General features: G+C 33.1%; 1 protein-coding gene across 1 annotated transcript in view; it reads right to left on the minus strand.

Moving 5' to 3' along the window:
• LOC144470049 (ras-specific guanine nucleotide-releasing factor 2-like) overlaps positions 1-19,620 on the minus strand; it is a 66,381-nt gene that overhangs the window by 34,533 nt on the left and 12,228 nt on the right. The window contains exons 8-10 of the mRNA XM_078180844.1: positions 13,234-13,553; positions 11,135-11,237; positions 590-625 (exon numbers count right to left, since the gene is read on the minus strand). Coding sequence (XP_078036970.1) covers positions 590-625; positions 11,135-11,237; positions 13,234-13,553 — 459 coding nt within the window. The remainder of the gene's footprint in view (positions 1-589; positions 626-11,134; positions 11,238-13,233; positions 13,554-19,620) is intronic.

Genomic DNA, 19,620 nt, shown 5'->3' on the forward strand with positions numbered 1-19,620 from the left:
ATCGGCGATATTAAAAAATGTTTGCTAACAAAATTTGAATGGTTCGATGGTCAATTATATTTTATATTATATATATATTATATACATCATATATTATACACACATATAATTGGTATCAAAGTATGAAAATTAATATTCAGATTAAAATATCTTCTAAGCCAATAAGAGCTGTCCGAGGAAATAATTGTGCAATGAAAATAGTTTTCGAAACAACTGTCCGACAGAAAACACAAGTTTATATTATATGGAAATGGTAACAATAATTCATTTCCGAGGCGATGTGCCTCGGCTAATTAATCTTATAGTAACGTGCATACCAGACAGCATGATTTATATTATCGTTAACCGCAAATAATTTATCGCGCCATAGTGGAGAAACTGTGATACGTTATAGTCATCCGAAATTAATCGATAAATAAGTGAGAACAATTTGTTGTTTACAAGAAAGGGTGTGCAGATTCGTGAAGGTTAAGTTTGCAAGCTGCTTTCGATAAAACGAAAATTCATAGATATTGATTTAATTTAATATATACGCGGACATCTGTCGGGATAATTGTTGGTAAAATTATATTGACTAATTGAAGCGTACCTCCCCAGCACGAATGACCATAGCTCAGGCAAGAACCTAGAACACATAACGTTTTGTTAGATAATCATTGATTAGAATCCTGATGTTATTAAAACATTAGATTCCAATGTTCAAGCATGAAAATTATATATTTAATAGCAATGTTTTAATTTATTTTCTTTAATAGTAATATTTTTATTTATTTAATTTAATGACAATAATATTCTAATTTATTCTATTTAATGACAATAATATTTTAATTTATTCTATTTAATAATAAGATTTTAACTCATCTTATTTAATAGTAAGATTGTAATAATAATAATATTTATATACAATACAATTCTACTTATAAACTATTATCGTCCACATAAAATTAAAATACGATAATAAATAATCGATAATAAAATTTGCTAAAATCCTATTTATAAATCGTTGCACTGGTCAACATTAAAGCAACAGTAATCCTTCCTTAAAATCGTCTCTTTGCATAAATCCGAACACGACAATCTCCAGGATAACAATCCCGAATGCAATAACATTTTTCATTAGGAAAGCAAAGCCCGCGTCGTTTCTAGTTTAATAAAGAAAGATTAAAGAAAGGGGATCCGTGTTCGAGAAACGAACAGCTTGAAAACGAACCCCCTAACGGCCGTGGCTCATCGCCACGCGATTCGCCTAATTCGACGTGCCCTTTGCAACGCGTCATCGCGGCGGTGCTTCTCGCGGCCCTTAATCCCCGGAAGCGAATGTTGAAGAAAGCTTTAACGTGGGCGGGCTCTCGTTAGGATTCTTAAAACGGTGTCCTAAAATAATCAGAACGCGGCCAGTTTCCCCGGGTGAATTGGTTTAATTAAAACCTCAACAGCGCGGCTAAGTGCCTGGGCCACGCGGAGAAAAAGAAAATGGCTACGCGGCCGCTACCCATTCAGAGATTCGTCCGTGCGAGCACGCGTTGAAACTTGTTCCGCCGTTGAATTGGATTCTTCCGCGTTAACGAAAGTTAAATTTACACTTTTTCTCCGTGTTCGAAGCGATCCGATATCGATCGAAATGTAAACGGAATCGTGGAGCACGTGAAAAATCGTTCTAATGGATTGGTCGGATTTAATTGGAATACAAAAAGAAATATATAGAAATATATAAATGTGAATAAAGAAATATAATACGATTGAAAATAAAGTGAAATGAAATAAAACGAAGTGAAATAAGATAGAATAAAAATAAAAATTGTTATATTATAATAAACGTAGTGTTTTAAAATAATAAACATGGTAGTCTTAATGTAATATCGAATCGCTATTAAACATAAAATAAATAAATAAATATTGTATAAAATGAAACAGAATAAAAATAAAAATTGTTATATTATAATAAACGTAGTGTTGCATTATAATAAATATAGTAGCCTTAATGTAACATCGAATCGCTATTAAATATAAAATAAATAAATAAATAAATATTATACAAAATAAAAATAGAATAAAAATAAAAGCTGGCACATTATAATAAATATACCGTTGTATTATTATAAACATAGTAGTTCGCAGTCGAGGAAGAAACGTATGAAAAATTGAACATGTACAGAGTGACTATTATTTGACCATATAGACGTTTATTAAAAATCTGCAACGCATTCGACAATGTTTCATGTACGTAATATAGAACGTAACACGTGTCTCGCGTTGCAATAACAGTTTCGTGGTACAGGCTGCATATTTCCACAAGATGCACACGGAATTCTGATCGAAGAATTGCCATACTCTCGTCTATTGCTATAGTAATACGTTCGATTTTTTCATACAGATACCTGAAGATTTTTAGCTTCACTATATTTAGGATTAATTGCAACGAATCAGCTTCTTCGTACTTTCTGTAAAATTTGCAATGCTGCACAGGAGCTTCTCGACTTTGATATAACTCCGTTAAAAACGTTTAATTATTTACTGTAGATAATTCGATTTGTTTCGATCGTATATATTTTATTAAGATTGTTATTATATTTTATTGTTTTGTTATAACAATTTTAGTATTGTTGTATTAATAACAATATTATTATGTTGTTGTTGTTATATTACTATATTATGATATCATTATATTATTGTATTGTTACATTATTATATTATTGTACTGTTATATTGTTATGCTATTATATTACTATATTATGATATCATTATATTATTGCATTGTTATATTATTATAGGTACTATTATATTATTACATTGTTACATTATTATACTATTATATTATCATATTATTATATTATCATATTATTATATTAGTTTATTATTATATTATCGTATTATTATATTATTATAATAAAAGCTTGACCAAAGAATGTCGTACACCAATTTCCAACAAAAATGCGTTTCCAAAGGGAAATCAAGTAAAACATCAACAACCAGTCAGCGACTCGGTCATTGACAAGCCCATCGACAGGTATCTGGCAAATCAAGTGGGGGGGGGGATAACAATTTCAACACCTTCTCGCACCTTTCTTCGAACGATCCACGCAACGTCCAGCTAATGTTTCCACTCTCGAGGATTTTTTCGCGAAGCGAACCCCGCCGTCGTCGATGACAAGATAAAATGGAGTTTTCGTTGGAACTCCCGCCGCGCCCGTCCCAGCAAAGGTGCAAACGGATGCCGTGGCCTGTCGCGAGCACGGGGATCGGAAACTCGATTGTGTCCGCTTTGTCAGCCGGCTGATGGAACTACGGCACGTAAAACTACTGTTCGTTTCTCTCGCTCGCATATACGCGCGCATTTTCATAACACGCGCGTCATTCGAACGTTTCATGTTGTCCGCCGTTACGGCACCGCGGATACAGCTAGGCGCGTTCATAGTCTGCTTCGCGAGAGACTGGATACCGTGTCTGCGTAACTTGATATCCAATTAAGTGGAGATCGTTCTGGTTAATATAAATGTATGAAGACTGGTCCGATACGTGTTCGATTAAAATCTCCCGCAAAGTACATCGCGGAACTCGATGTCAGTCGTTTTAATCAAATTTGAGAGGAGGCTGTGACTATTATTTTAATCAAAGATAAAGAAAGTCTGGTCAATTCTTTGGTGATACGATATTTTTGGCGAATGTGATTTGTAAAATAAATAATTAGGTGCAAATAGATGTCCATCTTATAATGAATATTGTATAATTTATAATAAAATATATCTATACGTAAAATATAGCTAATATAAATGTATTATGTATGTATATAATAAAATATAATTAAACAAGTCCAATTTTATCATCATCGTGAAAACTAGCATGATACGTGTTTGATTCAAATCACCTGCAAAGTACACCACATAATTCGCTGTATAGTGTTAAAACAAAAATGGACGAAGAAAAGAATGGAAGAAAGGAAGAGATAAGTGAAATGTAGCTAAAGGTGTGCGAGATCCTGAAAAGGTCGGGACGAGTCGAGAATTTATCTCGGAATCGATCAGAGTTTTCGAAAGTAGAAGGGACCAATGGCGGTGGTAGTACGGGGGTGGTTGTGACACGGGGGCGGTGTTATACGGGGGCGGTTCTAACACTTTTGAAATCGCAAAGTATATAACAAATGTTATTATACGGTTCAATTATGCAATGTTAAATGACATTTGTAAAGCACTCGTCTGTCATAATCAGGCAGATACGAAATACGTATATGGAACGAAATACCTAACCTAAAATTAACTATTACTTATATAAAATAAGTATGTCTTAAAGAAAGTAAGTATGACTCAAATAAAATAAATAGGACTTGAATAAAACAAATACGACTTAAATAAAACTAAATATGGCATAAATAAAATAGGACTGAAATAAAACAAATATGACTTAAATAAAATAAGTATGTCTTAAATGAAGTAAGTATGACTCAAGTAAAATATGCATGACTTAAATAAAACTAAATATGACATAAATCAAATAAATAAGACTTAAATAAACTATACACAATAAACTAAACAACCTTAATATGTCTTAAATAAACTAAATGCCAGTGATGAATTGATGAACGCCATGTTGCAACCGAACCGCGGTGCCCTACGCCGTAACGAAAGGATTAAATAATGCACCTAACCTTAAATATCATAAATTACCTATGCTGTCTGAATTATCGTATGGCATGCGCCATTTCCCCCGTGTTTAGCCATCCGACACTTGCTAGTCTATTATTCTCATTTACCAAACACTCGACGACACTTCTTCGCCACCCCTTTCCCCCCCTTTGCTTTCCTACTCTTCCCACCCTGTCTTTTCTTTCTTTATTTACCTTTGCGTACGTTTCCCGCTCATTGATCTCCGCCACAAAACCGAACCGGAAGTCCGCCGACACGTCTACGATAAAACACGTGTTTGCTCTGAAAATATATCACGCAATTTGTCCATAGAATTTGTTGTTCTAACAAAGCGAGCTTCCTCGGCGCGATCGAATTTTGTACAGGCAGATCGAAAAATCTGTCGCTACGTAGAAAATGTATTTTATTCGAGACCACTGCCATTGAAATGACGAAGACAAATTTTCTAAAAATATCCTGACCCAGTGTACAGAAAAATGCTATTTGTTCAAGAAATTTAAAAAACGTCACGTGAAAACTAGTTTTGGCAATAATGGACGCTTTGAAGCTAAAATAAAAATGGCAAAGTGAAACTTTTTAAAAATTATCCCAACCACATACGTACCAAATCTATTTGTTTAATAAATGGTGAAAAACTGTGTCAAACATATTTTAAGAAACAACAGATCGTCTGACAACCTAAACTAAAAATAACAAAACTGAAACCTTTCAAAAATATCCTGACCGCATAAATAGAAAATTCTACTCGTTTAATACCCATAAAAAATGCATCAAAAAATAGCTATCGCACATAAATCGCGGAACTATGCTCGAAGACTTATTTATAACGTGATTTTAACCCTTTGCACTCGAGTGACGCATCCGCAGCGCCATTGAAATGATCGTAACGTGTGCCAAAATGATTTTTATAAATATCGCCAAAGCTTAGATTTAAAGAATTATTGAAAGTGTAAATGTTACCATGAGTCACGAGACTCAATTTCATATTCACAGAATGAATTTTTTTTTCTATAAAATGAAAATTACTAGAAGCCAGAAAACTTATTTCAGATTTGCAGTTGAAATGCCTTCGAGTGCAAAGGGTTAATAATTAATAGAAACGGCTAGAAATAATAATTATTTTATAATCAGAAATAATATTTATGAAACATGTGACTACAAACATGTATTATAAAGTATAATTATCTCTATAAACATTTGAGTAGTTATAGTTATACTAGTTACATAATTAGTAAGGGTAAAACTATCGCAATAGTTTTATACACTTTGTATCGCAATGTTAATAATTAATAGAAACTGCTAGATGAAGCGAAATTTCACGTAGACGAGGAGGCCGTGAAAGGTAATAGTATGGGGGACTAGTGGGTGTGGGTAACTGCTCGAGTAATTTTCAGTAAAAACAGAAATCGATGGGAAAACGTTAGCACAGCTCCCAGGGATTAGCAACAGGTTACCAGAACCGAACCTCCCGGAACGCGTGAAGTAGTTAATCTTACATTGTATAAACGGGGGCCCCGAATATACAAGTAAAATTTCCGGCCTCCGTCGGAGGCGGCGGATTAGTAGGCCGCGGGATGATCCCATTAACGAAGTTGCGCGAACTTCGTTTATGATTGGCCGTGCTAGTCCCCCTTAAGCCGACCGGCCTATTGCAGCTAATGCTTTTTGCAGTTAATATCAGTTCTTTGACCGAACCTATCAATCACGTGCAATAATGCTCCTCTGAAATTGCGTTAGACTCGTCAGCGTGCATTCTATTACGTCAACCCTTTGCATCGCGGTTTCTCTCACGGTTCCGTCGATTAGCGCAGCTTTATGTTTTTAATAATTACTCCTAATAATTTGTTTGGATGAACGACAGAGTTTCTTGTTTGTTCTATGTTTTATTCTATTAATATATATTCAGAGATTTTAATCAATTCTGTTTCAATTCGGAAGAAATGTATTCACATTTAAGATGGACGTTGTTGTGGTGTAAAGGGTTAATTATTGTACTCATTGCTTGGAAATGAAATCGTTGTAAAATTATCAGAGCATGTACGATGATACGATTAACAATATTAGCAAATTTGTTGACAGACTTTACACGTGATCGCAGCAATTATTTAGTGAATTTTGTAAAATAATAATTAATGTACAGAGTAAACAAAATTATTCGATTACTGTGAATATTTCAGTTGTTTATAATAATATGTAAACATGTTATTTACAATATTTACGAATCAGTAAAATTGTCCGAGGAACAAATAAAAATCTATTCAATTCCTATCTCTCCTTTTGTTATAATATTTATATATTTTATCGTAACATTTGTTACATTTTTACATCATCAGCAACAGGTATAGATCAAGCGACTTTGTCCACCCTAAATACTTATCTGCATAAATAAATTATTTGATAATAATTCGATAACAATTATTGGACGAAAGCTATGCCTACTTAAAACACGTATTTTATAATTAAAATTTTTAATTGTTATTCAATGATCTTGCATTATTTGTATTGATGTAAATTTGTTTTACCACAACGAAACACGATTTATGGAAGCGTTTTAGCGAAATGACTTGAGTCAAATGACATAACAGTGCGCTATTGCAGTTATTTGCAGGCAAAATGACAACTTCTTTTCCTAAATACTATTCAATAACAATGTCACAGTTCTGTCCGCTTCGATTTCATTTAAATTAACCTGTACAAAGGAGAACCATCGCCGAAAACCATTTGCACAGTGTAATCAGATAATTCAATATGGAGTTCTGCATAACTTTGCTCACCTGAGAAACAGAGTCAACCACAGAAATTTTAGTAAACCTCGCTCTAATACTTACACAATGCAATAATACTATACAATAATTATCATTAGAGATTTATCGCACATGCCTTTTGAATAATATTCAACGTTACAAGCATGATATCTTATTAATTTGCCAAATAACAATAAATTTAATAATCCAACCCTTCGCTGGCATCATTGTACCCCTATAGAATCATTATTGCTATAAATTGTTTAGTAATATTTCCAGAAAAAAGACACGTTAATTTTTATATGCTATTAAATTAATTTCGACATACCATTATATTAATTTTGACATACCATTATATTAATTTCTACATATTATTAAATTAATTTTGACATACCACTGTATTCATTTTCAGATATTATTAAATTAATTTTTACTCACTATTAAATGAACCATTTCCACACACTATTAAATTAATTTTTAAATACCATCGAATGATTCATTTCCCCACACTGCCAAATCAATTTTTACATGCTATTGTGCAATTAATTTTTTCATCTGCAAACTCGGTTGATAAGTTCGCTGCCGGGGGTGGGGATGGGTGGTCAGCAAATAATTACTTTCTGTTAGCCTCGGAACAGGATTAATCGAGGAGTCCTCCTTCTTATTTGTTTACATTCCGATATAATGATCGGTGTCGTGGACTTTCTTTTCCACGCGGGGGTGGCCCATAAATAAAATCAGCGGCAAACAGCGGGCCGCGCTCGGTCCACGGCGATTTTTATGCTCGCAGCAAAATAAATTGACCCTTTTAATGAAACGGCCTGCCATCGACCGAATTAACTTCGAGAATTCTTGCGAACGCGGGGGAACAAGAGAATACCATCGAATATTCGGGGAACGCGAGTTTTTGGAATTGTTTCTTGAGCTTTTGTTGAAGTAGCTTGATCTGGCAATGAAAGTTTAATAACAAAGTTGCGGAGAAGTTTGAACTGTTATGGGAAACAGGAAGATTTTGTCAAATTGATACGAGATAAAAATCAATTTGATTTGAGTGTTATTATTGTTACTGTATAATAGTTGTATCGTTAGTATTAATATTCACTATTATTATTATTACTGTATAATAGTTTAATAATAAAGCTGTAGAGTTACAGGAACCCTTTTGGGAAACAGGAAGATTTTTATATCGTAAAATTGATACGAGATAAAAATCATTTTGATTTCAATATTATAATAATAGTATTACTAATATTATTATTTACTCCAATTATTGTTACTATATAATAGTTTAATAATAAAGTTGCGGGCTAGTTTAAACTCATTTAAGAAACGAACATTTTTCTGTCATAAAATTAACACGAACTAAATCAATCTAATTTGACTGCTATTATTATTATTACCACATAATGTTAATGTTTTCGAACGCGGCAACCTAAAATTGCGCGAATCGTTGCGTTAGAAACTATTCTCAGTTTCATCTGGTAATTCGAGTGAACCATTAAATAGAATTCACACGATTGCTATCTACGCCGGCGGGCATTGTCATTAATCATCGGAACGCGAAAGAAATTTCCTGGTTCCGCCGCGAAGTAGTCGCATGATGTGTCTATTAAAAATTTTAAAGACCATTTCACTAGCATCGGAGAGATTGGATGAAAAGAATGAACGGATAGTCACAATAAACCTTCATTCGAAGCCTATCATGCTAATGAAAATTGCTACGTTGTGTCGGAACGAGTTAGGGTACTTGCCTTGCTCTACCCACCCGCGGTTTTGCATGGTGCAAAATTAAAGACGAAAGTCTCAGACCGAAAAATTATTAATAAAGATAAAATTGTTTATTATTAACAATTATAGTCGAAGCTGTATTCATGATTCTATATTTTGTCAATAGAAAGAGGCAAATTTATTATAACGTAGAAAAGCATAATATTATATATAATTATTATGTAACAATTTATAATATTAGTAATATATATATTATATTATAATTTAGAATATTATACTATATTATTATATTTATTATATGGAATTATTGTGATATATAATATATTAATATATTGATATCTAAAAATTCTTTTCTTCAGTATCCATTATACACATTTCACTTTGTTTATAAAGCGTATAAACTTCATCGAAAAATTCGAAAAAGTTTACAGATAATATGAGATTACTAGTAGATATATAAGCAACAATTTAACATCTATCGTTTCGACTGAAGGATCTCAATGATTTGCGAAGCTATGTGAAATCTGCTGGAAATATTGCGAAATTAATGTTTAAAAATTAGAATCACTTTAAACTCGTTATTTTCTAATCTTTTTCGTTTAAAGAGAATTAACGTGTTATTCCAAACGAGACGAAAGGAAAGTGGAACGTACAATTGTGACAAACTGCGTAAGTATTGCGAGACCGCGTTGAGAAAAGTGTAATTGATGTTTTTAAAACAATCCTCCCCGTTCTGTAATTGTAAAGTATAACACATGCCAAGCGGTTTATACTTTCGACGATCTCGGATCATTTGATTTCATCAGAGCGCGAAACAAACGGGAGAGAATCTTCGTGCTCGAAGGTTTTCTATAACAATTTCTATTTTTATAAGTTCTGTAGTATTTAAGAATTAATATTAAGAAAATTAATGTAGGCAGAACATAATTTGCAAGCCTATGAATCATTAGTTTATACATAATTCACTTCATTTTATTTCCATGTTTATTGTATTTATTATTTAATATTTATATGAGTAATATTATAATATACAGTATTAGAATTTAATATTAATATTTATAGAATGTGTATAAGGTATGAAGTTTTAATATATGTTCCCAAACAATTTGTAGCATAATTTATTATAATGATATAATCTTTATATTCGATGGTTTTATATAGTAATTTGTATTACTATAATTTATGTTGTATTGAGAAATTATTATTAAGAAAATTAATATAATAATTTGTAAATCTATGAATCATTATGTATAGAGGAATCGTGTAATGAATATTTTTAATCATGAGTAGGCGAACACAGGTAGGTAGACGAAAGAATTCGTATAAAACTTTTCAAACGTAATAACATTTTTAATCTGGACCAAATTGAACTGTATTATTCTTTAAGTGATGCAAAAGAAAAATCCATTAGTCAATGACCCGAATGCTTCTCCTTAATTTTACTCTTGGAATAAAGAAAGCAGTAAAGATACTCTTGCTTTCTAACATTTTTATCTGAGTTTATAGCAAAACTTTGTTACATAAATTGTAACTACAAATAATAAATATTGTCACTATAACAAATATATTACTACACTATCACCTATTAGTATTTTAACATTGACATGACCTTAAACTTACAAATATTTAATTGTCCATGTTTTAGTTATTTATATTATTACATTTATACTGGAATTGGTTAAAACAGCTGTATATTTGACAACAAATAAATTACTAAAATATTATTTCCATTTATGAACAATAATCTTTTAACATTGTGTAATAATGCCATTACATAGTAAGCTCAATCAAAAGTTATTCAGTTCAATGACTATTGTTTAATAAATATTTCATAGTAACAGATAATATTTAATAATATTTGAAAATCTGTTTTTGAATATTCGTAGTGCGTAATATAATGAGAATAATAAAAGTGTACATCGAAATAGCATTAAATTAAGGAACTCGCGATAAGCCCAGTTATTAACCGACGTTTTATTATGCAAAAACATTGAACAACAAAATTGAATATATTCTACGTACCAGCTGCGTTGCTTGCAAAGCATAAAATGATCATAAAGGTCCAGGTGCGTATAAAAATCGTCACTGAGCTCTCGGACGTGATCGCCATGTGACCAGTTGTACTCTGAATAAGAAAAACACATAATTGTAATTTTATTCAAACGCTTGTTCTAGCAGGCAAAGCACCGCGTAAAATTTGCTAAAAATATAAATAACAAGTATGAATAACATGTAACGAATAAAGCATATGAATAAAAATCAATGGAATAGTAGAATCGAATAGAAAAATAAATGTATAGGAATAGAAAGTTATTGACCTAGGTTCATTTCTCAATAAAATAATTATTATTAATGAAAAATAAATAGAATCATATATAGATAATATATAAGTAGAATAATCAATAAATAAAAGAATAAATATACATGAATGAAAATTGTTGGTCCAGGAACAATTCTGAATAAAATAATAATTATTAATGAGAAATAAATAGAGGCATAAATATATGTATAAATAAAAAATTGCTGGTCCACGTACACTTTCAAATAAAATAAATATTTAGTGAAATATTTAATGAAATAATATGTGAACCATTATCTATTAATAATCATAAATAATGTTTAATATATTTCCCGATGAATATTAATTCCTGATCATTATTTTGTAATGATGAATGATCAATGATACATTTTCCATGTCAGAATTTTTCTCACACACTTTCGATCTTAACGAATCAAAGGGATGATCTTCGAATTTAAAATTAATCCTCTCGTCGAGAAAAACTCCCGACGTCGTCGTAATTTTTCAAGAATATAACTAGAATAATAAGATCCTAATGCCTCGTTCTAAAAACTCGATGAGAACGATGCCGTGCCATAATCCCTAACGAAATTCAATTAGTCTCCGCTAAAAAGCGCCTCCGGCCGGAAGTAAACAACTGTAGCGGATAAAGTGAATCTACAACCGAGATTTTCGTAAATTTACTTCCGCGGATTGCCAATTTAACATTGTTTATTTAACATATTTATCATCGAATTAATTCAATTTCATTTCTACCAAACGGTGATCTGGAACCTCGCCGATCGTTACGCGTCTCAGTTAACAATCTTTTGCAAAGTTAAAAATAGCAATATTTATTAAATAGCACACAATACGAAAAGCGTCATCACTCCCTCGTTACGTCATCACACCCTCATCGCGTCATCGTTTACCAATAAGAGCCTAACCAAGAACAAACCGAATCGATGAGAAACCAAAATTATCTTGAGAAGTATAAAATTATCTTCGAAACCTGCGACTATTGGCGAGCGCATCAACCGTTAAAGAACAGCACCGACCAGAAACAAAAAATAGAGAAAACCATCCGATCGAAATCATTCAACCAACTATTCCTTTCCAATAATATAATAATCTTTCCAATTTCCCAAACCCACGCGTGCAATCAGCGTAACCACAGTGCCTCGCCACAACCCTGTAACTATCCAACTATTTGCGACAGGTTGTAACCTGCGTGAACAATTGTAATAAAAGGTGAGCAACAGTCGCGGCGACAGAGGATGTCGGAATAATCGTGGCTAAAGAATATCCCCGGGACAAAGACGACCGCGACACACAATCATTCAACACGTTGATTGCCGGAGAAGGGTCGGCAAAACAATTCCACAAACTCGAAACAATCCCAGCGGCGAGAATCACGTCGCGGCCAAGAGACATGCACGATAATAACTCGCGGTCCCTATTCCCGATTGGTGGGTGCATCAAAGTCTCCGAAACTGGCTCGGAACTTGGAATCGTTTTAGCCGCCGACGTCCCGCGCGCCGCGTCGCCGTCACCGTCCGGACCAATTCTAAGAAGCGGAAATATCCGGTTCCCCGAAAGTCTGCTCACGGGAACGCGACGAGCTCGTTGGAGCGTTCGTTTCTCTCGCGGCTCGCGAATTCGATTAAAGGGACGACGAATCGCGCAGGAATAGCAAAAGTTGAAAAGATGATGAAAGTAGAAAAGTCGGAGATTCGTCGGCGGTCCGAGGGAGAGAACGTCGTGAACGCGGTCCGATTGGAATCGCACACTGTCATCCGATGTTCGATCCTTTTTTTTTCTTTCTCTCTCGCTATAAGTTCACCTTGGATTCGAACGGGAGAAGGCAACCGGATGTTGACCGGAGGGCTGCGGGGCCGGTCGTCGGGTCGCACAAGATCACCAAAAATCGATGTTTCACGCCTCGAGATGCGGAAGATCCCGATCGAAGGGCTCGGCGGGTTAACTCGAAGCCAGTAGGTCGCCCGGTGAGGGCTTTTATAGTGTGTCCGGTACACGGTGGAGTACGCCGTGATGTACACGCAAACCGTGGATGGTGGGGGCTCCGATCCACGCGTCTTTCGCATGCGCGCCCTGCGTCGGCGTTTGTCCTCTGCGTGTCTCTCTGCGTCTGTGTGTTTTTTCCTTTCCGGATCAAAGGGTAGGTCGTTCTATGTGTTCTTAGGGATCGCGGAATCGCGGAGCAGGAATTTATTCGTTGTTAACGAAGATCGAGGTCAGATTAACAATCGAGGATTGTTCATCCTTTGCGGACGTGTTGGGTTTATACGTAGGTGCCGCGCTGGTTGGAATTCGTTCAATTAATTTGATTATGTTGAGACATATAATAAAGTATTAAGTAGGAGAAGGTAATTAATTTCTTTTTTAAAGGTTAGATACTTGTGACATAGTATTTAAACGGAAAGGAATGCGAAATACTGGTGGTTGAGGGTGGATGTAGGGTCGTAAAGGGTTAAAGCGCACATTTCACCTGACGCAAGGGAGAAGGAGAGATATACTCGTATATAGAGATAAGATATATTCTATGCGAATATATTTGTTGAGTATACTTAACTGTGTCAATATATTTGGAAGTATACTTACCATAGTTATGTAAGTATATTTATAGCAGTAAATGTATTTGCTAAGTACAATTATGATAATAAATTATGATAATATTATGATGCTAAACATATTTACTAATTATATTTATGATACTGAGTATATTTACTAAGTATACTTATTTATCTAAGTATATTCATAATACCAAATATATATACTAACTACATTTGCTATACAGGGTTGGGCATTTTAAACAGGTCACCTGAATATCTCGCTTGTTTTTGAAGATAGGAGAAAATGCATTAGACCAAATTTACTTGGTATCGTGGGGCTCATCATCTGGTAATACCAATTTTTCTGTAGGTGGGGGCGTCAAGGACATATGAAGGTCAATTCTGTTTTTTTAAATGGAACAGTAAGTGTCTTTATTTATATTCTGATAGAGTGTTTCAAGACGAATACAATGACCTATTATGAAGGTCATTCAAGGTCGCCCAAAGTTGATATATTATAACTTTTATTCTACAGTTAATATTGATTGCGCCTTTATCTGTGGTGTAGACATACGTATTCAAATACAATTCCTATTCCATTCTCCATTAATAACTTCTAGGAAGTGTTTCGCGATTTCAGAGCGAGAAATTAGCATATATCTTAGATTATGTGCGTCTGGCGCGACTTATTTAGAAAGTTTTGCCGGTTAATTTGTATTCATAGCCAGGCAATGCGATTTTTCGTTTGCTTTAAAGCAGCGTTTAATTGACGTCAGATCCTGTTCTATCCGTTTATATTATGATTCTCTATTCTATCCATTTTATTATATTATATTATATGCAAATTTTATTAAAATCGGCTGACGTTATTAAGGGCTGTTTAGATTTAAAGTTCACGAAATGTAGCAGATTTCCACACGTTCCAATTTATACTTACATATAATATTCTATTTAATATATATTTATATCACATTTATACGTAATTTTAATTTTACATAATTCTTTAATATATATATAATTTATATGTACAATTCAATATATAAATAACTATGTACAATTGTCGTCAGATCCCATTTAATTCGTTTGTATTACACAGCCATCTGTTCCGATTATTAATTTATATTGTTATTATGCAGAAGAATTTATTTCGCCTCATAATTTGCTTGCTTATAATAAACTGCTTAATCTGTAGAAATATATGAAGAAAGCCGGGGGGCTGAAGTATTAAAAAAAGTTGAAACACTATTTACACAAAGTGGATGCACCATCGGATCCCCTTATCGGTGTCGATTACGCGTAGCCGAGTCGCGAGCAGCGGCAGAATCAAATAAAGAAGCGCTGGAAAATCTTTCATTTGATCCGCATATACAGGGTGACCCGTTTCAAGATAAGCGCATAATTATCTTTTAAGTTACACCGTTGTTTTTAGAAACGATTTAAATAAAACTTACCTTGTTACGAGGGATGCATCTTGTGATACAAATTTTTTCTAGGTGGAGCTGTCTTCTACCACTCATCTTTATGTAACCCTTTACACTATTTACTTTATCTGTACCATTCTATTGATTTGCAACTTTGTTAAACACTCCGCGGCACTATTAAACATTGTTATATATCACGCACTAAAATAATTTGTACATTACCAACGTCCTTTCTATTCGAAATACTGTTAAAAGTGTAATTGTTTATTAGTCGCAACACTTAAATGTCACAGTGCACAAAATGGATTAAATGTTGTAAAATGGGAATATTGTTGGTTGGAAAAGCTATGTGGATTTAGACAACATTTTATGTCGAGTTTATATCTCATAATAAACGTAATGTTATGTAAGCTTGATATAATTTCGATATAATCTTGACATAATTTTGACATTATCTTGACATAACTTTGACATTCATATAACTTCGACATAATTTTAACATAACCTGGAAATAACCTAGAAATACGTAATAAAATCAAACCTCAGCAGCCGAGAGCTTTTTTCACAATACTCCCTCATAAAACAAAAATATTTATTACCGGTCTGACCAATAACATGATAAGTTGCAAAATTTGTTAAAGAACACTGCAGCAAAGATAAATAAATGATATGAAAACAAAATTTTTTATTTTACATGCCATAAGCGCCATATCCTTATATCGTGACCCTAAGGGATTAGTAATTAAATTAAGGATTAATAATCGACATTGCTAAAAATGTTTACAAAATTCTGAATAAATAAAAACGTTCTCAAACGCAGTTCGCGTGCTTGTTTAAATCAGAGCCCGAGTGTAGGTGAAGAAATAAGAGGCACGAGAAGTTGAGAACGCAGATGAACTTTATAATAGTTGAGTCATTACGTATCCGCGTATTTTTATAACTTTTCTCCACATAGTAAAACAGTTGCTTTCGCCGTTGCTTCGCATAAATTTTGTCGGCAACCGGTTTGCTTAGTGCTCGTAAAACATGGATTAAAGACAAAACGTTTATGAATATTTCGCAAACTTCGGGAAATGTTCAACAATCGATTATTTGTGACGCGGTGAACCCCTTTGCGCTACGATTTATTTCTTGTTATTTTCACATTTATTTACATCTACTGTTATTTTTATATTATTTTATATTTTTTGTTACTAACAAATGTCTATGCAAGATGGAAAATTTATATCTGTTATATGGCAATCCTTATTTCAATGTTTAACCCTTTGCACTCGAGGGTGACTCTGGCATAACACTAACAATTATTGTATAAAAATAATACTTACATTGTTAATTCTGTTTATATTTAGAAAAGACAGTTAAAATTGTAATTGTTATTGAACTATTTTTGATTTCGAATCAAGATGGCTACGAATGCAAAGGGTTAAATATTAATCGAAGACGGATATAATTTAACTATGATCTCTTCTAAACATTCACGTCATTAGAGAGTAATTAAATCTAGTAATATGTTTATATTTCCATAATATTAGCGTTAAACAATATTTATTTTCTTTCTACTTCACCCATCGCGCAATGTGTCTAATATTTAAAAAAATTATATAATTATGTGGGAGCTAATTTTAAATTATTAGATGCCATGCCAAAAATGGCGGTCACTAAAGTGTTAATATTTTTAATAAATCATGCTGCAAAAAATTATGAAAAAAGAACGATCGTACACTGCGTGGGTGTGCGAGTTTCTTATTGTATTCCGATTAGCAACAATGGTTCTACATAATGTATTTTAAACAATAAATAGAACAGCGTGCAAAAGCTTCGATACCTCTCGCAGATAAATTTTTAATATCGTCCGATTATAAAATACCGTTTGCAAACGCGATCGAACAGTGGCTCGGATTTCAATTAAACTGATTTACATAAATAAATTCGAACCGAATTGCAGCCTTCGGCGACTTATTCGCGTAGTCGTCATTTACTTGCAGAAATGATTCTTTCGCAATCAGAAGTCGCCGAGAATATTTTAATGACAATTTTCAACGGTCGAATCGATAAGAATTTCTTATTTATTGGTTGAATAACGTTGAACAATCAAACACCTCGAAGTAAATTGTGTACACGGTCAGTCAGTGTCAACATTAGCACGCGGCGTCGTATGATGACATTTCCCTTGCAACTAATAATTGTTATTTTATACAGCCTACCGTTAATGGAATTTCATTTAACAACAATGTTCTTGGGTGCCTAATGTTTAATGAAAATTGCGGCGATTGTTTTATATTTATCGAGTCTTTCCAGAGGTAGGAGGTATGGAAGAATTATAAATTATTTTTTTCGTACTTTCTGTTGAGTGTATCTTTTATAGTCAAACAGTTTATTGTAATATATATTAAAATATAATACAATACGATGTAATAGATTAGAATGCAACAATGAACAATAGAATACAGTAGTCTACAATATAATACAATACAATAGAACAGAATACAACACAGTAGACTACAAATAGAATAAACTAGACTACAATTGAATACATTAGACTACAAAAGAATGCGATAGAATGGACTACAATACAGTAGAATACAATAAAATAAAATAGACGTGACCCATCCAGAAACTAAACTTTTTAAATCCAAATAATTTAAATGATCAGATTGACAATTCTCAATTCAAAAATTTGACAATTTAAATGATTAGATTGTACAATTAGAGGTGTCGACTCGCAACGACAAATAATGCGTGTTTAATTGCATTTCACATCTTCGTCGTGCGCTGATCTAAAAATATCGATCAAACAGAAGGAATATTAAGAATTCTATGGAATATAAAATATCGATAAATGGAAATGAAAAAAATCTCGTGGGAATAGAAAAAAAAACCCCTGGTACACAGCCCAAAATTCAATTAAAGTCATAGACAAACATTTTTTTCCGAACCAGTATTAATTTCTGGGTGTATGTAGATCCGGAGGAGCATGACTACTAACGTTTAATTAAAACGTAAGCGTTTCAGCAGTTTATCAAACGCTATAAATTTTATTTAAATCACTTAATGGAAACTATCAAATTTATTGCCGACTACACTTACTATTAAAGCATATGTAATATATATAATAATAATAAATACGATATTCTAATAATGATATTTAATAATAAATACGATATTTTAAAAATGAATAATCCAATTTTTCATAGAATGTTGAAATTATTACTTTATAAATACTAAGGCTATTATTATCTATATTACATATTATGCTATTAAATTAAATATTATAATATTATATTATAATATACTAGAATATGAAACGATATTCCCGCCATCTTGCGGTCATATAAAATTAACAAGTAGCTATAGATAGCAGTCTTTTAATTGTTCTAAAGCCACGAAGTAATAATTAATATATTAATACTAATTTTACTTTTTCCTTTCGTTTCCGATCCGTAACTAATTTTTACATCGACCACATCTACAATATTATTCTAGAAATTCGTAAACGAAACGGAAGAGCCGTCAAATAACAAAAATTTGCACGGTCAATCGTCGATAAGGGCTGGCCGACGGTTCAGCGAAATCAGATCGCGTCGCCGTGGTTTAAAACGCGGCCCGGACACCGTCGAATTGAAACGTAGACGGGGGCTAATTCAATTTGCCTGAAGAGAGTAGGCGTGCGCCGCTTCTTTTAAACTGCGTGTAATCCAGACGAATCCTGTATGACGCGTGTCAAACATGATGAAATTTCGGCAGAGGGACCCTCGCTACGCGGAATGAAATTGTCGGGACGCAGTGTTAAAAGGGACTTAAAAATATCCTCGCTGTTCTTTTACACGCGATAAACAAGGGAACCCGTAAAACGTCGACGGAATTACTGTTTCGGAGCTGTATTGACGAAAAAGAGGCCTAAGCAAGGCGAACGTTGGCGAACTAAGCCAGCGTTGAATGTATCTCTTTGTACTGTATATGGGTATGCTTTTTCTATACGGTCGCGAGATGTTTAATGTAATAGCCGAAATTGTTGCTTTTTAAAGACGATGATGTATATGAGAGTAGCTTGATGGAACATAGTGATGTAATAAATTAATGTAATATAAATATAAGTAAGTTTGATAAATAATATTATATGGTACGGTGTATTCTACTGTGGTAAAATATAATATAGTACAATACAATACAGTACGATATGTATATAATGCAATATACAATACAATATACAATACAATATACAATACAATATACAAT

Source organism: Augochlora pura, chromosome 5, assembly GCF_028453695.1.
Source record: "Augochlora pura isolate Apur16 chromosome 5, APUR_v2.2.1, whole genome shotgun sequence".
Classification (NCBI taxonomy): domain Eukaryota; kingdom Metazoa; phylum Arthropoda; class Insecta; order Hymenoptera; family Halictidae; genus Augochlora; species Augochlora pura.